The following is a 22,456-nucleotide window of genomic DNA, read 5'->3' on the forward strand; positions in this document are numbered from 1 at the left end:
TGTGTTTTTAAAAGCTTCATTTTCTGTCCTCTGCCCATTATGTCATTAACCTCAGACTCCCAGATGATGTTCTCTAGTGTGTTAGTTGAATTTTGCAGACAGTAACAAAGCATTCAGAGTAAAAATATGTTATTTCTTCAGATGTGAATACATTTACTTATATTATGGTTGCAATAGCACAACATCTCCTATAGTCAATATCAAAGTGAGGCAGATTACTTGTAATTTCTAGTTCAGAGTATATCCTTACATGGAGTTCAGGTCCCCAGTGGTTGCAGTTAGCACAGAAATATAGTCGCCTGTGTGTAACTATAGATGATACACTTCCTTACTACCACAACTCCACGCTTCTCGTATTTCCACAATTCACTTCCTGTGGCATCATATAGAGTACATTGCAGCTCTAGGAATATTGTAGAAGCCCATTTTTATAAAATAAAAAGAAATGCTTTCTGCTACAGAAAAGTAACATTTTCTAGTGTATACAATTTGCAGTCCCTTGAGGATCTCACTTCATTTAGCTGAAAAAAGTGAAACATGGTAGAAAAGATGTGGAGTAATGAGTCAGCTAGGATGGGCTGTACCGGAGGACACTGATGAAGGGTTTCAAGCTCCCAAGAAAGACTGGTATATTCTTATAAAATATTACTTGAATGTGCTGCTTACTCTGATTAAGGGATGTGCATTTTTAGAAAATAAAGGCATTCATTTTTGCATATTCTATGCACTTCAGTTTTAACATGACAAATGAAATCAGTGACCTGTACATGCTCTTGGTAATACTTGTGTTACTTATCCTGACAAAAGTTATCTTCTTCAATTTAACTTGCTTTAGACAGATTTCTGCAGCAAACAAAGTGAAATAATTTTCTGTAAATCTTTTTTACTCTGAATTTCACTTCTAGTTATGATATACTTTCAGCTATCCCAGTTTTACAGATAATCCCTGATTTTGCCCTGCCCCTTATCGTAGGATCATAGGAGATAGTAGGCTATCGACCTGGAGGCAATTTTAAACTTAGCTGTTTCATCCCAATGTAATACCATAGAAATGCTAGTCAACACCCAAGACTGCATTTAGTGATGGCTGCCCATGTCCAGCAGGGTTGTGGGCTCTACTCGGTAAGAATTTACAGTGCACTATCCACTTGTCCAGGTTGCTTTTGAACAGTGTCATAGAGGTGCTCTGTTTTGGTAGCCTGTTCCAAAGGTGCAGCAGTTGCTGGGAGATAAATCTGTCCCTCCAGCTTGTCCTATTTAAGTTGCAGACCATATTTAGGTCTCTGGAATGGGTAGTTCTAGTCCCGTTTTATTTACGGATATGCAGCAATTTCATTAGGTTTGGGTCTTGGATTGCTCTGTAGGCCAGGCATAAGTCTCCTAAGATGTCTGTACAATAGGAGTACAATGACAGGAACTTTAGTTGGTCTGTGTAAGGCGCATGCTGGATCTCCTTAATCTTCTTTGTTAGAAACCTCTGAGTTCTCTTTAATTTCTGCTGGTGCTTAGTACCCTTATGTATATGCCAAATTGGGCATTATACTCAATTATGAGACGGATAAGTGCCAAGTATAAGGGGTTATAACTTCTTTTGCTCTCATGTGCTACATAGAAATCTTTCCTTACTACAGTAGACATATGGTGGTCAAAGTTAAGGTCACAGTCAACTTGTGATCCTAGGTCATTTACCACTTTATGGGTTCTTAGGATATTGTTGTTGATTTGATAATGTGAGGGGACATTGTTTGTGCTGAAGGGAATGATGATGCATTTCTTTGCATTCAGTTTGAGACTGTGACTAATACACCAGTCGTTGGTCTGTGTGAGACCCTCCTGGAGTATACTGACATAATTTGAGGATTCAATGATTGCACCTAGTTTGCAGTCATCTGCAAACTTGGTTAGTCACAACCCCATAGTTTTGACCTGAACTTCTGAGAAGAATTTACCAAACAGTAGGAGGTCCAGCACTGACCCCTGCAGCAGCCCACTGGTAACAGGTCTGCTGGTTGAGATGGAGTCACCCACTTTGACAACGTGTGTCTGGTTAGTGATCCAGTTGGCAACCCATCTTACAATGAAGGGGTTTACATTCGGTTTAGTAAGTTTATCAGTAATGCATGAATGCGGGATTGTGTTGAAAGCCTTTGCCAGGTTGACGTATGTTGTGTGCACAGATCTGCCCTCATCAATGGCCTTGGTCACATTTTCAATGAAATCCACCAGATTTAACATCCAGGATCTGCCCTTCACAAAGCCAAATTGGGTAGAATCCAGGGTTTGGAGGTCACCTATATGTTTGTTTATGAGGTCCATAATGATATGTTCCATGACCTTACAGATAAGACTGGTCAGGCTTATGGGTCTGTAATTACTCGGGTCAATTGCTAGGCCACCTTTGTGGAGGGGAATAACTGTTGTTGTTCTCCCTTCTGCAGGAAAAAGCCTGTGGTTAGTCTATGATTAAAAAGGGTACTTAGTGGTGATGCTAGTTCATGTTTTAGCCTGTTTAGAAAATAGCCTGTGATGTCATCTGGTCCCATAGAGGCTGTGTTTTTTGTCTTGGACAAGGTTTTGAGGACGTGCTCTTCAGATGTGTAGATTGGGGGGGGGGGGGATTGCAGTTTTGATTTTCTAGTAAATTACTGAAGATTACAAGCAGTCCATAATGCTAGTCATTATAGTTGTATCATTTCTTCTTGCTCAAAAAATGCATGTTTTTGCAAAAGTGATTTTTAATGTTTGTCCTCCCATTAATTTTGGCATTTTCCAGAATTTTTGAGTAACAAGCTGAAAGATGGATGCTGAATATATACTTTAAGATTATACTTTTTTTTGATAATTCTGTTTTTAGCAAAATAAAAATATCCAAAAACTTTATTGTGAGACCACTGGTAAACTTTAATATTAATAAACATTTAATGAGATGACCTTTAAATTTAACACTATCACAATGTATTGCAGAAATGAAAAACAATAGCATGAACATTTATCAACATCAACTAAGCTTTTAACTGCAAAACATCTTCAACATGTAACCTTCACCACTGGCTTCAAGCTATGCTAATAATTCAAGCCCAGAATCACAAAGACATTCAAGCTGGTTTGCAAGTGGTATTCACACAACTCCACCCATGCCCAACACCAATCAAGCTCCAATCTTCAGACTTGAAACTGTGTATAGGTTCATAGATTAGTACTAAGCAAACTGCCCTTGTGAGCCATTTTAAGCCTAGCCAGTTATCCCTTGTGAGACTCAAACCCTGCACTTTGTGTTTGTAAGGTAAACACCTTAACCATTAGGTCACCCTCCCAACCTTGGGTGAAGTATCCTATGCATGCTTATATAATACATTCTTCTCATTTTCTATTCTTCTTGGAAACATCATTTCTGTCTTCCACTATTGGTGTTTTGAATTTCTAAACCTTCTTATCCATAGAAAAGTCTTAAGACATAAAAGAATAAACCAAATCACATTCACGCTGTTACAATTAGCATAACCATAATAAGTATTTTTGGACATTAGGTAAAATTTTCTTAATATAAAAAACATGATATAAGTATGACAAACAAACTATAATGGCAGCTTAAATTGTCCTGCTCCAACCACTAGAAAACTATGCCCTTTATGTATATAGAACTAGATATATTGTATATATAGCAACATCATTTTATGAATGCAAAATTCTCCAGTTATAAAAGCAAACACAAGGACAGTAGAACACAAACATGCTATAATACCTTTTATTAGACTAACACAGGTTTAGCAATTAATTGAGTTTTCAGGACAGCAAGAGACCTTCATCAAGAGTTAAAGCAAAATAAGTTATCAGCAATATTATTAGATTTATTTATTTTATTTATTTGACATTTGATATTTGTTTACTGAGAAAGTCCAAATGGGCATAAAACCTAATTCAGTGGTGGTTAGACATGACCCAGTTTGTATACTTACATAATATAACATGCTTAATAGTATAAAAAATAATGAGTTGTACAGTAGAGAAAATAAGGGCTATAACATACAGATAATAAGGGAATCTATATACTCTACATCTATATATATATATATATATATATATATATATATATATTTATATATATATATATATATATATATATATATATATATATATATATATATATATATATATATATATATATATATGTGTGTGTATATATATATATATATATATATATATATATATATATATATATAATGGGTCTACTTCAAAACATTGACTTACCACATCATCAAATCCTACTTCATGGAGACAGCATCATTATGTCTTCACAACATCAAACTCCTTGAACAGTAAAAACTAACACTGGGAAAAGAACCACTTGGGTGAAGTTTGCCCTTTCCCTACTGTAGTGCAATCTCGGTGTTGATATATTTAGTTGGGGGGTGAGGAGGGTGAAACCCCCACTTTGGAAGGTTTTCTTGCTTTGTTATTAGTTGTTTTGTCCTGGTCATCAAGTGGTACTTTTCCTGGGGTTAGTTTTTGTTGTTCCGGACATTCAATGTTGTGAAGATCTGGCAATGTCATCTCACATTGTCAAAACCAGATTTTAATGAATGACTGGATTGCCAAAACCTTACCCAGGGTAAGTATCCAGTCGGCCACATCAGGAGTGTGGGGTTCGTAGCCCCCCCACCTGGGTAGGTTGGAGATAGTGCAGTGTGTTTTTTTTTTTTTTTAACAATTCTGGGTGACTGAATACTTACTCTGGGTAAAGTTACAGCTGTTGACATCAAAGGCAAATCTAAAGAAATGTACACCTTGAAGTCTGATCTACCATTTGATAAAAATTATCCCATCACATGCAGTACCCAGTTCCAAATCTGTGACTGTAAAAGTCTTGAAGTGTTTTTAAACTTGTTGACGTACTGCAAGATCTCAGGATGTGTGGCTACTTTTTCACTATTATTGGGTAATTCTATTTCCCCACAGTTGTCTGACCATGGAGCTATTATATTTAAGTAAGGGAGTGTTTGGTTAAAGACATACATGTCTGAGGTTGCGAGGGGGATTGGCTGCTGTAAAAAAGTGCTGTTTTAGGACTGTCACCTGAAGGTTAAATGTATGTCTTGTCAAAGACTTTAAATCCTAGAGTTTACAGTCAACTGTTTGTGTGTCAGTTTTTTAAAGGGGAAGCCACCCTGAAAGTTATTCAATATATCCTTGATCTGAACCTTTCTTATATTACATGAAAAGATTTGCTTATGATTTCCCATACTACTAGTATATAAATGATTATGTCATCCCCTTCATAAACAAGTTAATGTGGACCCACTGCCCCAGCAGAGCAGGTATGACATGAACAAAAGAAAATAAAATATCATCATCTGCCATACCACTTTTCCCTCTATTTCCCACGTTACCCCGGATATCTTCCCTCTCCCTTTTTGCTATTGCTATATTCATCTTTTTCTTCCACTAACGAGGAGGAGAGGCATACTTCACAGACGTCTCCACTGTTCTTCATTCAGGCTTGTCATACGTGTTTATTTTCTCTATGCCTGCACAACCAACACAAGGGAGTTACCACACTTTGTTTGCATCAATTCATTTATTTAGTCATTTGGTAACCTGATAGGTTAACTGGTAGAAAGGCCTTACTCAGCAATGCACCATACAAGGCAGAAACATAGCAGAAATCATAAATTTACAATAAAGCATTGATTTGCTGAGCTGAAAACTACATTTGAATAAGGCCTATATAGTTATAGTTACTGAACATTGTTTGGCTAGGCTTCAGTCAGATAAGATTAAGTATAATCAAATAATCTAATTTAGCTTAAATGTATTTCCATAGATGAAAATATAAAGATCACATGCATGGTGTTTTTTGTGCTATTTTTTTTTTCCAAAATCAACCCACTTGTTCCCTCATCACCATGGTTGACAGTCAGTCAAGAGGGGCAATAATTAAGGCAACCATTAGGCGTTGTTTTGATAGTCATTTTATAGTGGTGATATAGCACTAATGACTGGCATGTAGGTCAACTTCAATATATGTGGGGGGCCTCACTGGCCCTCCGCTATTTAATTTACCAGTATCAGGAGAAAAATGAAAGTAAATATTGCCTATTTTGGAATGAATACATGTGTTACATTCATACATGATCATTTAATAAAGATGTTTCTTGTAAAAAAAATAAATAAATGTGTTACATTCGTGTAATGACATGTACTACAACTAGGACATCTAAAAGTTCCTGTGTGATTCTGTTAATAGTACCATGACTATTTATTATACAACGACCCCCCCATTAATATTCCAAAACGTGCATGCTGATTGGTCAGCATGCACGTTGTAAATCAGACTTATACTAATGGAAAAAGGTCCGGTCGCCCCGACTTTTTCCATTAGTATAAGTCTTTTTTTTTTTGTTTTTGTTGGACAGCAATGGAGAAAGGAAGAGCTTTGTTGTTGTTATCTCGCTATGTTAAACGAGTGTAACATAGCGAGATAGCTTAAAAAAAGCAACGGAGATTTTTCTGTCTCCATTGCTTTTTTAAAGCTGTCTCGCTATGTTAAACTCGTTTAACATAGCGAGACAGTTTTTAAAAAAGCAAAGGAGAAAGGAAAATCTCTGTTGCTTTTTTTAAAGCTATCTCACTATGTTAAATGAGTTTAACATAGCGAGACATATTTTTAAAAGCAATGGAGATCTTCCTTTCTCCGTTGCTTCCAAACACAGTTCTGATGTACTGCGTAAGCATACGCATGCGCAGTACATCAGAACTGCCGCAGAATACTGGACAGCTGCAGAAGGGCAGCAAGGAGGCATTATACAATGCCATTATTTAAGAAAAGTAAGTATTTTTTTTCTTAAATAATGTCATTGTATAATAGCAATAACCCACTTCTGGGTGTGGGTAATGCTGGATTTACCCACAGTTGTCTTTGTTTGGCCACTCGGGCTTTGCCCTCATGACCAAACCACACCAACCGTGGGTAAATCCAGCATTACCCACACCCAGGTGTGGGTTATTGCTTAAATAGTTTCTGTATGTTGTAGCCAGATGTACAAAGACTACAACATGAGAAAGGTTATAGGCATTTAGAAATGTTACCACTAGATCTTGGAATGTTACAGTTCCTAGAAACTATATGTTCTGCCTCTCTGCTCACTGAATGACAGTATGATAAAACCTACCATATTCTCCCCATTTGTATGACCATATATTCTTTGCATCTGTGATTGCTGAGCTGCTACTTTTAATTCCTTCTCAGCAACCATACTTTGTGAAGTTTTGTTAGTGACTTCTGTATCAGCATGTTGCAGATATGAGACAGCCTTATTTATCCATTTTCCACCCTGTGCTCTATGACATCTGAACTAGAAAATGCTGTTCTATTTCACACCGTACAATATTGATTTGACCAGCTTTATCCTTGTAGTGCCTTGTACTGTTCTCAACAATTGTTCACAATGGATGTTATTTTTAACACAAAACAATTACTGTTAACTAGCTGCTACAAATGAACTGCTTTGATCGGACATTTAAATATCACTGTGGTTTAGTGGTTAGATTTCTGCCACATGGCTCCAGGGTCTGGAGGATAGTTCTGAGTTCTAATCATAGTCTCTTTTGAATTTGTATGTTTTTCTCATGTCTTTGTTGATAATACCTCTCAACTGCTATGATTTAGGCACATCACTATAATGTTGGCCCTTACATTTAGCTTTGCTCCTTCTAGATTTAGAATGGCTCTCATAAAGTCAGCTCCGTCTATTTGTATGTGTTTTATTAAATACACAAAGCTTTTACAAAGATTCACTACCATTGACTATATAAGGTCCCTCTGGTATGACTGTTAATGCTTGGAGGTTGAGAGGTATGATGTTGATTTCCTGTGGGCAGCCTGATTACTTCCTCCCTAAAAAAAAATGCTGGTTAATTGAGTATGTAAAATTGCCTGTACACACAGTAGTTAGTCTTGCTCTTGTCATCCAGACTATGCGTTAACTTATTAATATTTAGCTTTGCCCTTGTAGCCCAGGCTATAGGTTCATTTACCTTGTCAACTAATACATTTATAAACACATACACATCTCTACACTAGATTAATGTTTCACTTAGTATTGACTGAAAAATATTGAATTGACTGCAACAGAGTAAGGAAAAGTGTCCTGCCTCCCTGAAGGAATCATGTTAAAGCCCATTCAGGAGTTTCCATTCATTTAAGTCTTGATGTTTATAATGGAAGTTGTGGGAACTTGCAAAAATAATTATTTGCTTACAAAACATATGTGTATATGTATGTGTCTATATATACACACACACACACACACACACACACACACACACACACACACACACACACACACACACACACACACACACAACCTGGGCAACTAATACATGTAATGTTATAGTCATACAGCCTCATGATTGACACATTATAGCATTTCTGAAGGTAGCAGGAAGGTAGCATTTTCTTGTGTTGTGTTGCTTGCTTCTTACAGGGGCAATAGTGTAGTGGTTGTATTCAATTTGCAGCCAATGGGTGAAAGAGCAAAATGGGTTTCTCTTTGTGTGCTGCTTACTGTCTGTTTCTTTCTCTGAGGTACACACTGATCTTAGAATGAATATAATAAAATGAGGCATGAAGCACAGGATGAGTTTTTGAGCTACCTTTCTAATTTTAATAATTTCTTCATATCTGCTGTAACTTGTGTAGTTTTTTGGCTACACAGGATGGAATGCTATTGCATGAAAATCATGTTTGGTTTCAGTCTGACAGTGAGTTCATTTAGACAAAATATGTAGGTGAGTGAAAATAAAATATCAAAAATACAGCACAGACTTCTTGGCTTGCAGAATAAATGACATAATCTACAATATAGCTGCTAATGAAACTGAATGTGTTAAATGCAGGTATATGGAAGCATGCATACTTTATTTTAATTACAGGTGCACTAATGTGCTTCTGTAGTAAGGTTTAGTTAATGAAAATTAAATTACTTTTTAAAAATTTTGGTTGGTTACATGTGTAATTCATTGCATTTGAATGATGCTTTCAAATAAAACAGAATTGTCTAAATATATTTTAAAATAGATTTCTGATCACTGTTACATTAAATAGAGAAAATGCAGTGAATAGATATTGTATGTTTGTTTTATTTTACAGAGACTTTAATCTATTTAGTAACTATTCCATTCTACTGTAATCTAAGAAGCAAAACAGTTGTAACAGAACTATCTACTTAAAAAAATGGGTTCCCTGCCCATTTGAAATTTTAACCCATTACTGCCAATATGACATCATTTGGTAATCTTTTATTATTTACTAATGCCATTCTGTAGATCTTAGCCTTCACCATGTTGGGAGCATACCTGTTGCCTCAACAGAGCACAATTAAAATGAGAGCTCCATCACTAGAAGTTAGGATTTAGATCTTAAAATGTTGTTAAATCAAATCTCTAACAAGTGACACCATAACACCCAATGTAAAAAAAAAAAAAAAAAAAAAAAAGATTGAAGCAGCAGTTTTCAATAAAAAATATTCCCAGGGATTCAGAAAGGTAACCAAAGTGCGTAAGCCATAACTCCAAAGGTTTCTGCGCTGTTATGACTGAGTGATTCAGAGATTGCTCTTCTACTACCGTTGACCACAAGCACTTGCTATAGTGAGATGACAGGGTTTATGAGAAAACTGCATGCAAATGTGGTAGTTCGCGGAGTGGCTAATGTAAACTAGCCATGTGGTCTCCCCCAAAAATTATATAGCAGTTAATTAATGTGGCAGTATGATTCAGAGAACCGCTCTACTGAGTCAATTTCTTCAAAAAGGACAAAGTAAATGCCAATAAAAGATGGCTTTCACCCATTCACCTCTATGAATATGTTCATATCTCATAGCTTGTGTACATGTAAGTATTGCAGAACCATGTGTGTGCATGTGAATAGCAATGTTTGTGTCAGCATGTAGTGACGTAAAAACAGCTTCATGGTGTGTGTGTGTGTGTGTGTGTGTGTGTGTGTGTGTGTGTGTGCACGCACATGCATGCATGCATGCATGCACACTGGGGGGCGCTTAAGCTACTATGATGCATGGATTGGTAGGGAGAACACTGATAAAATCAGGTCTGATAGCACAGTATTTGAATCAGAGACTTGATAATTAGCCACTAATGAAGTGTTCTGCTGTCCAGCTTTACCTTGAGATTCCTTCTGTCACACAAATTGGCTAACCCAGTTTAGCCACTTAGCATGGATAGTGAGAATCTTTCTGAAACCTACACATTGTTGAGTTAAAACACTATGAAAAATAAAAACATTTTTTTTTGCACAGAGCAAGCCCATCTGCACCCCAACATGAGGTATTTGCCTCCCTTACACCCCTTTACATAAATTTATTAATTTCATGGTTGCACAACCATGGAGAAAGAACAAAGAATATGTAATGGAATACCCATCCCACTGCATTACTCCCACAGTATGATCATAATGTTGAATAAATCATAAGATATTTAAAACACACCACACAACAAGCTGCCTTTTTAATCTTAATAATTTCCTGATAACTGCAATAGCTTGTGTAGCACTGTATTTTGGTTACCCAGAATGCAATCTCACTTAAACTGAATGATACAATCACACTCACACCTTAAAAATACAACATTCATAGAAAATGTCTTTCATTTTAATGGTCAATGAAAAAATTCAATAAAACCATCTTTGATACAAAGACACACTCCCTACAAGTTACTGCCAAAGGTAAGTGACTTAAGTGCTTACAGTATGGTGGTTAGTCAACTAGATTTATAGTGTCTACTGAGACAAAGGTTAGTGAACATGGCATTACCACACTAAATAAAAGAGGGCTTTAGGACTGATATTGGCTGAATATGTTTTGTTATAGCATATTTTCAAACCCAGTGACAGGAAAATACAATAGGAAATATCAAAATCTAATCAGACTCTAACCCAAAACTCACTTGTAGTGGGGATGCTTGGACTATGTTTCTTCAGCAGCAAACACATACTTAGTAACTAAAGATTACAGCTTATATGGATTCATAAAACTGCTTTTGCTAGCTCTGCTTCCAGGTGTAGTGCTAAAAAGACTGCCAGGATTACTTCCAGATGCCAAGACAGAGGGTACCAGATAGAAGACTGCTGTAGAGTGGATCCACCAAACCTTTCTTCATTTGCTACAGAGGGCTGTTAACGTTAGCAGTGGCCCATTTGGACTGCACTTGAGGCTGACCAATCTTATCAATAGCTTTGTTCCAGTCACATGTCCTGGCTTAGGGTAAGGCTGTCCCAGGAATGAAGACTCCTGCTAGCCTTCATCTGTCTTTATGATGATTTATTACCCAGATACATAGTAAAACAAAACCTCTGAGTACTACAGCTGAGGTTGCCTTAGGACTGCCACATCTGACTCCAAGGTAACATACAGACCTAGTGGAAGAAGACTGCAGACAGTCTAGAAATATAAACTTAGTTTTGTCCCAGACAAGTTTCATGAATCAGTGAGTTTGAATCCTGGGATTGCGGATTCTGAAATGTGGTCTTTCTCTTGCCATGTTTCTGTAATAGTTGACCAAAGGTCATGGATACTTAGACTCAGCTGACCTATACCTGATGTTGCTTCAGCCATACTTACAGATTTTTTACCCCTGGGCAGACAGTAGCAAGGCTAATATCAGCTGGCATGTGTCCATATACAGACCAACTGGCACAGGATACACAAAGGAGGCATGGCACAGCAATGCTTCAAGACACACAAACAGAGAACTACTGCTTGGTCATAGTGTGTGCAACTCAAGTTGTTACCCAGTTTTATTCAATTCCCACTGATAAATGACCCTTAGACCAGAGTTATCTAATGCAGGCACCAGCTGCTTCCTTACTCAAACACAGTAAAGACCCATTTGTGGCACAGAGTACCTAAAGCTGGCTCTGTGTCCCTTAGGCTCTAGCCCAATTAAAAGAAGGTCCTGTGACATAAGGTAGTAATGCTACCATGTTCTAACCACATTGGCCTAATCAAAATGGACTGATAATGAGGGAGAAGTTAGACAGCCACTATATATTACATACTTTCATACATACAAATGTTTCAAGCACAGGCATTAAAGCCCTTCTAGCTTGCCAAAATGCCAAAACACTTGTTCCCATAATAAATGTCCAGGCTGCTCTTAAAAATATCTAAACTAGTACTTGCTTTAATGTAATTAGGTAGTCTGTTCCAAGCATCAGCTACTCTGTCAGAGAACCAATTAGTACACTTCTCATTCCTATAGAATTTTCTACATAGGTTATCTGACAATTCTCTAGTACTTTTTGATAACCCCAAACATCCCCAGAGGTAGTTGCCCCTAAATGCCCTATATACCTGAATAAGATCTCCTCTTAAATATCTGTAAGAGACACTGTACAAGTTCAGATATTTTAGTCTTTCATAATAACTCACATCCATGGATGCCCTTAGTATATTTCCGCTGTACTCTTTCCAGTTTATTCATGCTTGTTTTTCTATAGGGTTTATTGTGGGTGAAATCCCAATAAATACATTAAAGGCATACCTTTAACATGGATTAACTTCACTTTTGCAGATGTCATCATTTACAATGGACTGAAACTGAAACCATCATACATATTGTTTTTCCAAATTTTTTTCTCATAAGTTACCAGAGCACAGGAGACAACTACTATAAGTAATCCTAGTCGCTGTTATGCATGCTTCAAAGTAAACAACAATGTGAGGTAAAGGGAGTCAACAAACAAACTGTAATCCAGTAACTAGTAAGACTGAAAATGATATGGCTGGGAATAATGCGATGAATCTTTCCTTTGCTTAAGAACAAATGCTACATGCATATGATATGGAATATATACATCATGTTAAAATTAAAATGGAAGTTGTCCATTTGTGTGAATATTATTTCTCAAACCATAATTAAGATTACAGATGAAACTGTTTGGAGAGCATTTCAGTTTCAGAAAACAACTAATTCTGGGCCAACAAACGCTCCTTTCACTCACAAGAGAAATTCTGACAGATAATTCATACATACACCTCTTTCTCTCTCTCTCTTTTTCTCTTGCAGAATGACAGCATTTAAGCATTTCATGACAGAAACTGTGATTTGGCAACCAGAAAATAGACATAGTAGTAGCAGTCTGACAGCATTTCTTTCCCAGAGATAAGTATTGTTATTTAAAGGCTAGATATGATGAAAACAGAAAGCTGATTCACTGTAATGCATTTACCTTAATGGCTTTACAGTATGTGTATTTTCTTTCAGGATTTGTATTCACCCTGCAGCTGATGATGCTTGTTACATTGTCCATACATAGAGCTGCATTTTATTTATTCATTTGTTAACAATATAAGACCCAGTAGATACAAGTTCCTCATTTAGGAGCAACTAAAAACATTGTTTTTATGAAGGTGTAACTGACGTGCTGAGAATCAAGCTGTAAGCAAATGCAAACTAAAAGAATCAAACCCAGGACTACAGAATGACGGATATTGACAGGTAATAGTTATAACACTCTGTGATATACCATCACCAGACTCCTGTAACTCTTCTCTGTCAAAGATAGTAGGGTTTCAGTGATTTGATTTTTATGAACACATAAGAGATTCAACAAAATATTTTGTATTGAATTACTTAGATTCATATGTTTAAAGAGTTACTGCTATCTAAAAGAAGAACTTTAGGAGACACAGATTTTTTTTGTACTTATATATGCATTCCAGTTACAATTTATTCATTACTTTTTATTAATCAAATTGGCACAGCTATATCGGTACTTTTCCATTAATAGGGCAATCATCTTAACCTGCAGTTGATGTGAAGATGTTTCTTTTGTCTTGTAACTCCATCTTCGACCTCCCAGTCATACTTACGTTATCAGTTGTCATTCATGATTATGGCATTCTTCTCTCCAGGTTGTAATTTGGGCTTTGTTGTCCGATTAATAGTACATTTTCCCCGCAAGTCATTGCTGCTCATTTTGCTGCTGCGCTCTGCATTTAATGTACACTTTTTCATGGGAGTGATTTCCTCCAAAGTCAGTGCCGCTAGACACTTGTAGAATGATCCCCTCTTACTTACTAAAACCAGTGTACATTACTGATGTTATATTGTCTGGAAATAAGGAAATGCTCATCTTTCTGAGCATCTGCTGATTGTTAAGGGGCAGTGTGTTCACATTCTTAGTAACTGCGGGTGATCTGAAGTGAGTGCTGATGGTTTTCATCCCAACTCAGTGCCGCTTTCAGGGATAGTTATAACAAGCTTCCCTCTTACTTCCTAAAAATGGTGTAAGTCGTCTACGTTATCTTTTGACAAACACTAACGAAGTGCTCCTCCCTCCCAGTGTGTGCTAATTTGTAACGGCCATTGTGTGTTGATTTCTAACACTGTGAGCCATCTCTGTCAATGTAAGCAGTAACGCAGGTGGGACAAAACACTTGTAAAACTAGTGCCCTCTGTGGGAAATGTGCAGTGAAACTGTTGAGAAAGGGCTGTGTAAAATAGCGACAACTGCTGAAACTGTGAAGCTATAATCAAACATTTGAGGTACTTCTCAGGGCACTCTTCGCATCAGCATTTCTGTTTCACAAACTCTGTTGCCCCGTTAACGGAAAAGTACCACTATATCTTTGTCATTTACAACTTGTATGAGTCCCTTTACCTCTGTAGATCAGAGGATAACCCCATTTTAAATATTACTTACAATATCACAGTCTGCTGTCAGGTGAGTAGAGATGATGTCACATCAGTGTCTTAACTTCAGACAGCCTTCTTACACAACTTACAACACTGTAATACATTCATGGAAAAATACCCTTTATCCACCTAAAATGCCAGTGTGAAATGAATAGCGGAAAGAAGGGCATATTACTAATAGGAAACACACACTTAAGATGAAGGTTCTGTAGGTTGAAGATCAGTACACCTTAAGTTAAGTTGTAATTAGTACTATAGTTATATTTCTATACTACTGTTTGTTGTAGTGAAATAAAGCATGTTTGATGTTTCTGAACTGTAATTCTACATGAAAGCAATAAAAATGACATTGAAATAAACATAAAATTTAATAATACATCGGTGCGTGCTTGTGTGTGTGTGTGTGTGTGTGTGTGTGTGTGTGTGTGTGTGTGTGTGCACTCGCATGTGCACTCGCATGCGCGCACTCACTTCTATATCCAGTGTGTTTGTCAGGCTCTAGAAAGACATGTATTTTGTCTATGTGTCATCTATCTCTCTGTATACTGTTTCTATATGGTTCAGAGACTAATATGTGTATGTATGTGTGTGCTGGATCAATATAATTGTGTCTGTGGCTGCATGCTTGTCATAGTCAAGGCTATGCACTGTGTTCTCATCAAGTTGTTACATGATGTGTCATAGTTAGCACACATAATACATTGCATGTGCCTGTAAATCTGTTGGCATTACCATGTGTGTAGCCACAGTGTACAGATTAATTATATGGTGAAAACATTTTTACCAGCACCATGCCACAGAATGTTTCAATGTCCACCATATAAGTGAAATAAAAAGAGACAACATGAGCCACCAGAAAATATATTTCTTTCTAGAGTGTTGTATACTGTGATTTGTTGAAGATGAAACCTCCAACAATCAGAAATATGGAACTCATTCCTGAAAAAAAAAATGCCAAAAAAAAATTCGAAATAGAGGTGTTTTTTGCAGGGGGGGTGCCCTTGCAACACTGCACATCCCTGAACTTACTATATACCAACTCAAAGACAGGAAAAACTACTCCAAAAGGCATCACTGTCAGCACATCACTAAAGTCAGAAGTCAGAACCTTGGGGAACTGAGTGTCGGGAAACTGATGCTTGAGAACTGAAACTTTGTCCACTGGTATGATAATGATCATATTAAAAGTTTCTGGTGAAATAACTTTAGTATACATGCTACAGCTTTCCATGGGATGATGCTGGAGCACCATGGGATTTGGTGGTTTTCTCAGAGTCACACAGCATGCAAATGGAAACTGAATGAATCAAAGTAAGGACTACAGAAAATTCTCATTATGGAATCATAATGTCAGTACTCTGTGCTAAACTGCCAGGTTTAGTTCTGTATTTATAGATTCATAGGTATACACTAGGCATGAAGTTCAGAAGAGCACTGAGAAGCCTAGACAGCTAAGACCAATATACTAGGAATAATTTAGGCTTCTCAGTCAAGTAGTGTCATAGAAAAATTATGTGATTAAAATATATATTATGGGAACTAATATTATAGGAACTAAAGCATTTCTACAGTAGGAAAGGTGACAATATACAAGTCTAGAATACAAATTAGAAATGTTTGCTACCGTCCATGTAGGAGGAACAGTCTAGAAGTTAGCACAGAATTGCAAATCCCCTGGCTACATCCCTGTGTTTTCATGTTTGCATTCACAGTATATAACCTGTCGTGGGTGTGTGCATGCAGCAGAGGGAGTGCAGGTGTGTTTGCTCATGAACTTCTGAACTGAATGTACACAATGGAGGTTGTGAGTCATTTTTTGTGTGAAATAACTATAACGCAGATGAAGTAGTGGATTCAGAAACCATTTCAGAAATACAGAGTCAAGCTGAATCAAAATGAAATAAATTTGTCTGTGCTGAGACCATGATACTGTCCTATAAAGGGTGTGATCTCAAAAGCCAGAAGTCTAACAAAATGTATCACACTCTTCCCCATATCAGATTCCATATTTTCATACGGTTGAAGTCTTTTATTGGTCACCTGAATGCAGGAGGAACCTAAGCTAATATATATCAAGGTTGTCAGAGACAAAACAGTTTTAATTTTAACACTATCCCTTCCAAGCATTTTCCACTTTTAGGAAGAAAAAAATAACCTTATCAGCAATCATTATTAATTGCACCTTTAGTTTCATATAATTATGATATGTAATTCACAGAAACTGTGCCATTCTAGAAATCTAATTTGATGCTAGCAAAGTTATTTATAAGGAAAACAGACAGAAACTAAACTGCACTAGCTAGATACATGACTTAATATACTGCAAGATGGCTAAGGATAAGAATGTGGGTTTTTTTCGAATAACTTCTTACAAAATTATTAGATGTAATGGAGGAAAACAGGATAAAAAGTGCAAGAACACATGGAAAGCAAAATATACACAGAGAACACTATTTTGCTAAATCCACTCAATGATTGCATTTATTCCTAAGACTACAAAACAGTGTTGACTCTGAGTATGGAGAATTGATAAGAGACAGGAATGTTAACAATATAAAAAATAATCAGACTAGAAATACACAAAGACAAAAGTCAATTCACAGAACAGTGGCAAAGGGTAGGAAGCTGAATGCGCAGTCAGAACTTCAAAGTGTGTTCCCTTAAACAGTTAGCATTATATTTACATTTCATTGTTATTGCTGTATCATCTATTTTTTTCCGGAACAGAAAGACACACACTTTTCAGCCTCAGTGAGGGCCATGTGCCAAATCAAGTCACTAACATCAGCTGGCTCTTCCACAGCTCCACCAAATATAATAGCCAAACCATGCAAACAGTACTATACATAAGGATGATTTCCTGATTCCCTCCCTATAAAGATTTCTTTCTCAGAAACATGACTTGATCAAACAGCAATGCAGTTCCTTCTTGCTCCAATCCATGGGGTATTTATTTAGTATAATGCAGTACAGCTTTAAGACATTATAGAGGCTAGGGATATATGTAAATTTTCACCATCATTACTAAGCGTCCTGATAGACATTACATAGTCTATGTGCAGTTAGAAGAGCTAGAATTGAACATGTTTATAATTTTATAGTCATTTATGGTTCTATAGTTCAGAAATATCATTTACAGTTTGAAATGTATTTGTTTTTTAATAAAGTTACAATTATCATCTTTCACTCACATACCTCACAAGAAGCCCTCATTACATTTTATTCTTTCAATGAAAAGGTGATCCAGCTTCAGCCACCAGCAATTCTCTTGGTGCAAGAAAATTTTGTAACAATTTGCTAGCTGCGCATCTAAAAGAAACATAAGAAAATGTGCTGTGCCTACTGGTTTCAGCCTAATCAGATACTTTACCAACTTAACATTCTAATACTACATTTAAAATATATGTAACTGTTCTTCAGAAAAAAACATTAGAATCAGTGTAATTAATATCAAGCCAGATGGTGTGTTTTTTTAATTCCATTTGTATTTATCACCAAAACCAAGAAACAATTGTACTTAAAAGCAATTTAACAGGAAGGGCTCATTGGTCTAGGACTATAATTCTTGCTTTGAGTGTGAAAAGTTCTAGGTTCAAATCCCAGAAGAACCCTTTATTTTCCTTAAGAGATTCTTGTTGGTCCACTGGAAGTAACATCAGCAAAGAATGCTGGAGGTCTTGGGTTCAAGTGCCAGATAAAACTTAATATTATCGTTTCACTTCTATGACTATCAGTGCCTTGACAGAGAACTTTTTCTGTATTTGTCTGTGTATTTTTATAATTTACTGTGTAGCCAAAGTGCCATTGAATAAGTGAAAGCTGAGCTCATTGCAGCAAATGAGAACTCGTCTCCTGAGGAAAGAGTTGTATTTTGGGGTTGGGGGTTGGCATAATAGTTAAGGTATTTACTTCACAGACACAGAGTACATGGTTTAATTCTCACCTTTGAAGGAAATTGGCTAGGCTTAAAGTAGCCCACAAGGGCTGCTGGCTTAGTAGTTATCTATGAACCTGTGAGTCATTCTGTCTCTCTCCAGCACAGACACCCACACACATTCACAAAAAGCTCAACTAAACTTTAGTTATACAGTGGCCAAGATACTGACAGCTGAGATGAGAGGCTGTGTAAGTAAAATTATTGTCATTCCAAAACCATTACTATTCCAAACTTTGAATATGTCTTATCTTGAACTGCACAGGGTTCATGACTCAGGAAAAGAATCTACCAACTATCTTGATGAAGGTGTAGTCTTGGAACTAAAATAATATCGCTCAGTGTCCTCATCCAAGACTAACTGTCTTCAAGTAATTTAGAATCTCTTCTAATTGCCTCCCTGATGCACATCTTGCTATTCAGTAATTATCGAGTTCTGACTTACAATCCAGTCTTGAATCCCTCACAGTACTCACTGAAATCCCATTAAAATGGCATCTGAGAACACAACTGACCAATCATTAGCCTTCATATTGCAAAGACAACCTTCTATAATGTGGCCCCAACTGTCAATCACTCCATGATAATCTGAGTAACACGTTTCATCTCTCTAGTATTAAATCCAAGCTTTTGACTCACCTAAATTCTACTGCAAGTGTTACCAAGACCCAATGATAACAGTTTATCATGCTATGGTACTGCGGTAGCATTGTTGCCTCATAGTAAGACGCTGTCCGGTTCGATTCTCAGCTAGAGCGTCTTCTGCGTGGAGACATGCGTGAATGGGGGTACCTTCGTTGAAGTTTGTGCATCAGGGCTGGTAACCCGGCATGTAAAAATCAACTACCAATAATTAGCGGACCGGAGTTCTGATGTGGCACCCCATAACCGTGAAAAGCCGAAAGACGCAACAACCGATCAGCATATATCTTGTTTAATTATATCTCTGAGCATGAATTTGAACTTGTCTTGTTTGTAAATACATACAAACCTACTTTTTTTCCCTGTTTGCAGCCACATTAAAATATAATGAACTTCTGCAAGCTTTTCTTGAGTCATATATGGTAACACTATGTAGGGACCTCTACTCATTTTGTACTTTATATTGTGTATTTTGTGTTATAGTTGTATTTGTTTCCTTGTGCTGACATCACAGTGAAAAAAGATCATGAGACCAAACTGTTTACCCATTTATCAAGTAAGTAATTATGTGAATGAATTAAAGAATGAATGAATGAATGAATGAATGAATGAATGAATGAATGAATGAATGCAAGAATAAATAAATAAACAAACAAACAAATAAATAAATGAATGCTAGAGCAGTGGAAGTACAGATGAGTACTGGAGGGGCTAAAACACTCAGGACACCAATGTGTGCCCTGTAGCTCACTTTGTAAAGTTTTTGTTGCCAGTTGATTTTAAATATTTGGTTTCTACATATTTTTTTTTTGTATTTATCATATTCACAAGATCGTAAAGTCCACCTTGCTGGGTAGGAACCAATGAGTCCCATCTCATAACTTACTGGGGTAGTACAAATAGGTATAACCTATAGTGTTAAGAGATGATCACTTCCCAGCCATATCATATAGAAAGGCAACTGAAAAGATGCACTGTAAGGGAGCTAGTTCAAGTTTATCCCAACAATATGAAGGGGAAGAATCAAGTGTAATAAATGTTTCATCCAACAAGGGTACATAAAAAATGCAATTAGCAAATAAGTGAGACAATGTAAAATGCAAATAAGTGTGAACATATAATGTAGGTAATATGCTCATACATGTATGTTACAATATTGCTATTAAACATGATACATGTATACTGTGAGAATGACAAATGGATTCCCTACTCCATTTTATACAGATCAGCCAATATAATGTGCAGGTCTATCCACTGTTAGCATTTTTGTACATTTCTTTGTTAAAGACTAACAAGGTGGCAGTCATGCATAACTGACAGCCACAATAACCAAATGGCTCGTAAATTATTGCTATCTTTTTTCTTACAACTGAGGAGAGTTAAAAACACCACAATAACACCATACAAAGAAGTTAGAGACAAACAATGTGCCCCTTCACATTATCTTTGTTATCAGTAGTGCATATGCTGTGAAGGATTTAAAATCAGTTCCTCGTCTATAGTAAATGCTTCTAAATCCTCTTCTTTTAAGGACTTTGGAATGAGTCACTACTATAAACAAACAATAATGAGAAAGTGCCGATATAAACATTAGGACTGAGAAGAGAACTGAAGGCTTTATGTACTGCTGCTATAATTCTTGGTGATATTTGCTATTAAATCAACATGAATCAGGCTGTGCACATCCAAGTCCATAATGTGCAAATTGTGTGGAATTTAATAGAGATTGCATGCGCATGCCATACCAATCTACAGTTATAATTTAAATATTAGTATGATTATCACACTGTTTTATATCAGGAAAAAAAACATTTGCATGTACCTACAACTGAAAAGTTGCACTTTGAAAGTCTAGCATTTCTCTGTAACATGACCTTAAAATGACATAAAAGAAGTCATGTACTGCTGTTTGTTTCCTTTATCTTGACAGAAATCACAATGCAAAACCCACTAAATTCTAAAAAAGGTAAACAGTTACCATTTAATATCAAGAGGAAGAACATTAGCCTGCTCACCTGCTATGTGATTCAGTTCTCTTTATTTTCTGAAGTCTACCGAGAGTTCTTTGACCTGCACGTGAGAAGCAAGCATCTACTTTAAACTGTGAACTACGGCTGCGACAGAATTTGTTACAAAGGAGCTGGAATACGTAATAGCCTCACACCAAGGTTTCTGTCATTAGTATTCAGTGTGTGAAAAGATCTGGAAATAAGCCTGAAAGACATGTAGACAGCAAGGGGGATAGAGAGAGAGAGGCACAGTACAAAATGAGGAAGAGAAAGGAAACCACAATAAAGACAGAGTAAGGATAGGCAAGGTCTGCTGACATGAACGTTATAAAAGGCATCAGAGAAAGAAAAAAAAAAGAGATTAGCAGCTTATCTTCTGCATGATTCCCGATATAAAAACAAAAAAGAGGCATGTGTATAGCTGACCAGAAAAAGTCTTCTAGTTTTTCCAAGGTAAGCTTTCAGTCATGCTTTTATGAACGTTTTATTACTTTAACTTCCTTACTTAGTTATTTGTTTACTTATTTTTGTAAACCATGAATATCCATTTGAGTAGAGACCATTCTCAAGCCAGGAAAGGAAACCTGCAGTACAACAAAAGTATTAACAAAGCTAGTAATAAATAAAATAAATAGCAATAGTTCCGATTATACCAATGCAAGCAGCACAGGATGTGAAATGAGAACAAAATGTTAGAACACACACACACATGCACACACACATACAAGCACGTGCACACATACCCACAGACAAACATACATGCACAGACAGATTATTTCATTTATGATCTACTTAAGGTCATTGCAAATAATTTCATTGCGGCTTGACTCACTATTCCCACTCTACGAAAAAAACAGTTAAGAGATACAGTAATGAAATACTTTATCTCTCAGAATAAACCCATGCATGTTAAAGTGCCACATACTGCAAAAAGTAGATCAGACAGAAAGTTTTTGCAAGGGGCAAGCCCCATGTAGTCGATAACTCTCTATTTGTATAGAACAATTACAAGATTGCAAAGCCTTGGGGAAGAGGGGAATGCTTGTAATTCCTTCTTCCCCGAATATTTGAGATCTTAGTATAATTAGGTATGGGACTGAGAAGAGTGAAGCTCCCCTACTTGGGTACTGCAGGGGTCTTCCTTCCATGCAAAATGTTA

The 22,456-nt window shown here is 36.6% G+C and overlaps 1 protein-coding gene across 3 annotated transcripts in view; it reads right to left on the bottom strand.

Annotated features, from left to right (window-relative positions):
• VWA7 (von Willebrand factor A domain containing 7) overlaps positions 1–21,741 on the bottom strand; it is a 325,092-nt gene extending 303,351 nt beyond the window's left edge. For 2 of the 3 annotated variants that reach the window (XM_044083284.1, XM_044083282.1), the window contains exon 1: positions 17,908–18,017. In XM_044083284.1, the coding sequence (XP_043939219.1) occupies positions 17,908–17,925 (18 nt within the window). In that variant the 5' untranslated portion in view covers positions 17,926–18,017. Of the gene's footprint in view, positions 1–17,907; positions 18,018–21,303 lie in introns of those variants that run through there. The other variant, XM_044083283.1, reaches the window with a different exon arrangement.
• Between the last annotated feature and the right edge of the window lie 715 nt (positions 21,742–22,456).

This window comes from Protopterus annectens, chromosome 9.part0 (genome assembly GCF_019279795.1).
Source record: "Protopterus annectens isolate FY-2018-M chromosome 9.part0, PAN1.0, whole genome shotgun sequence".
Taxonomy (NCBI): Eukaryota; Metazoa; Chordata; order Ceratodontiformes; family Protopteridae; genus Protopterus; species Protopterus annectens.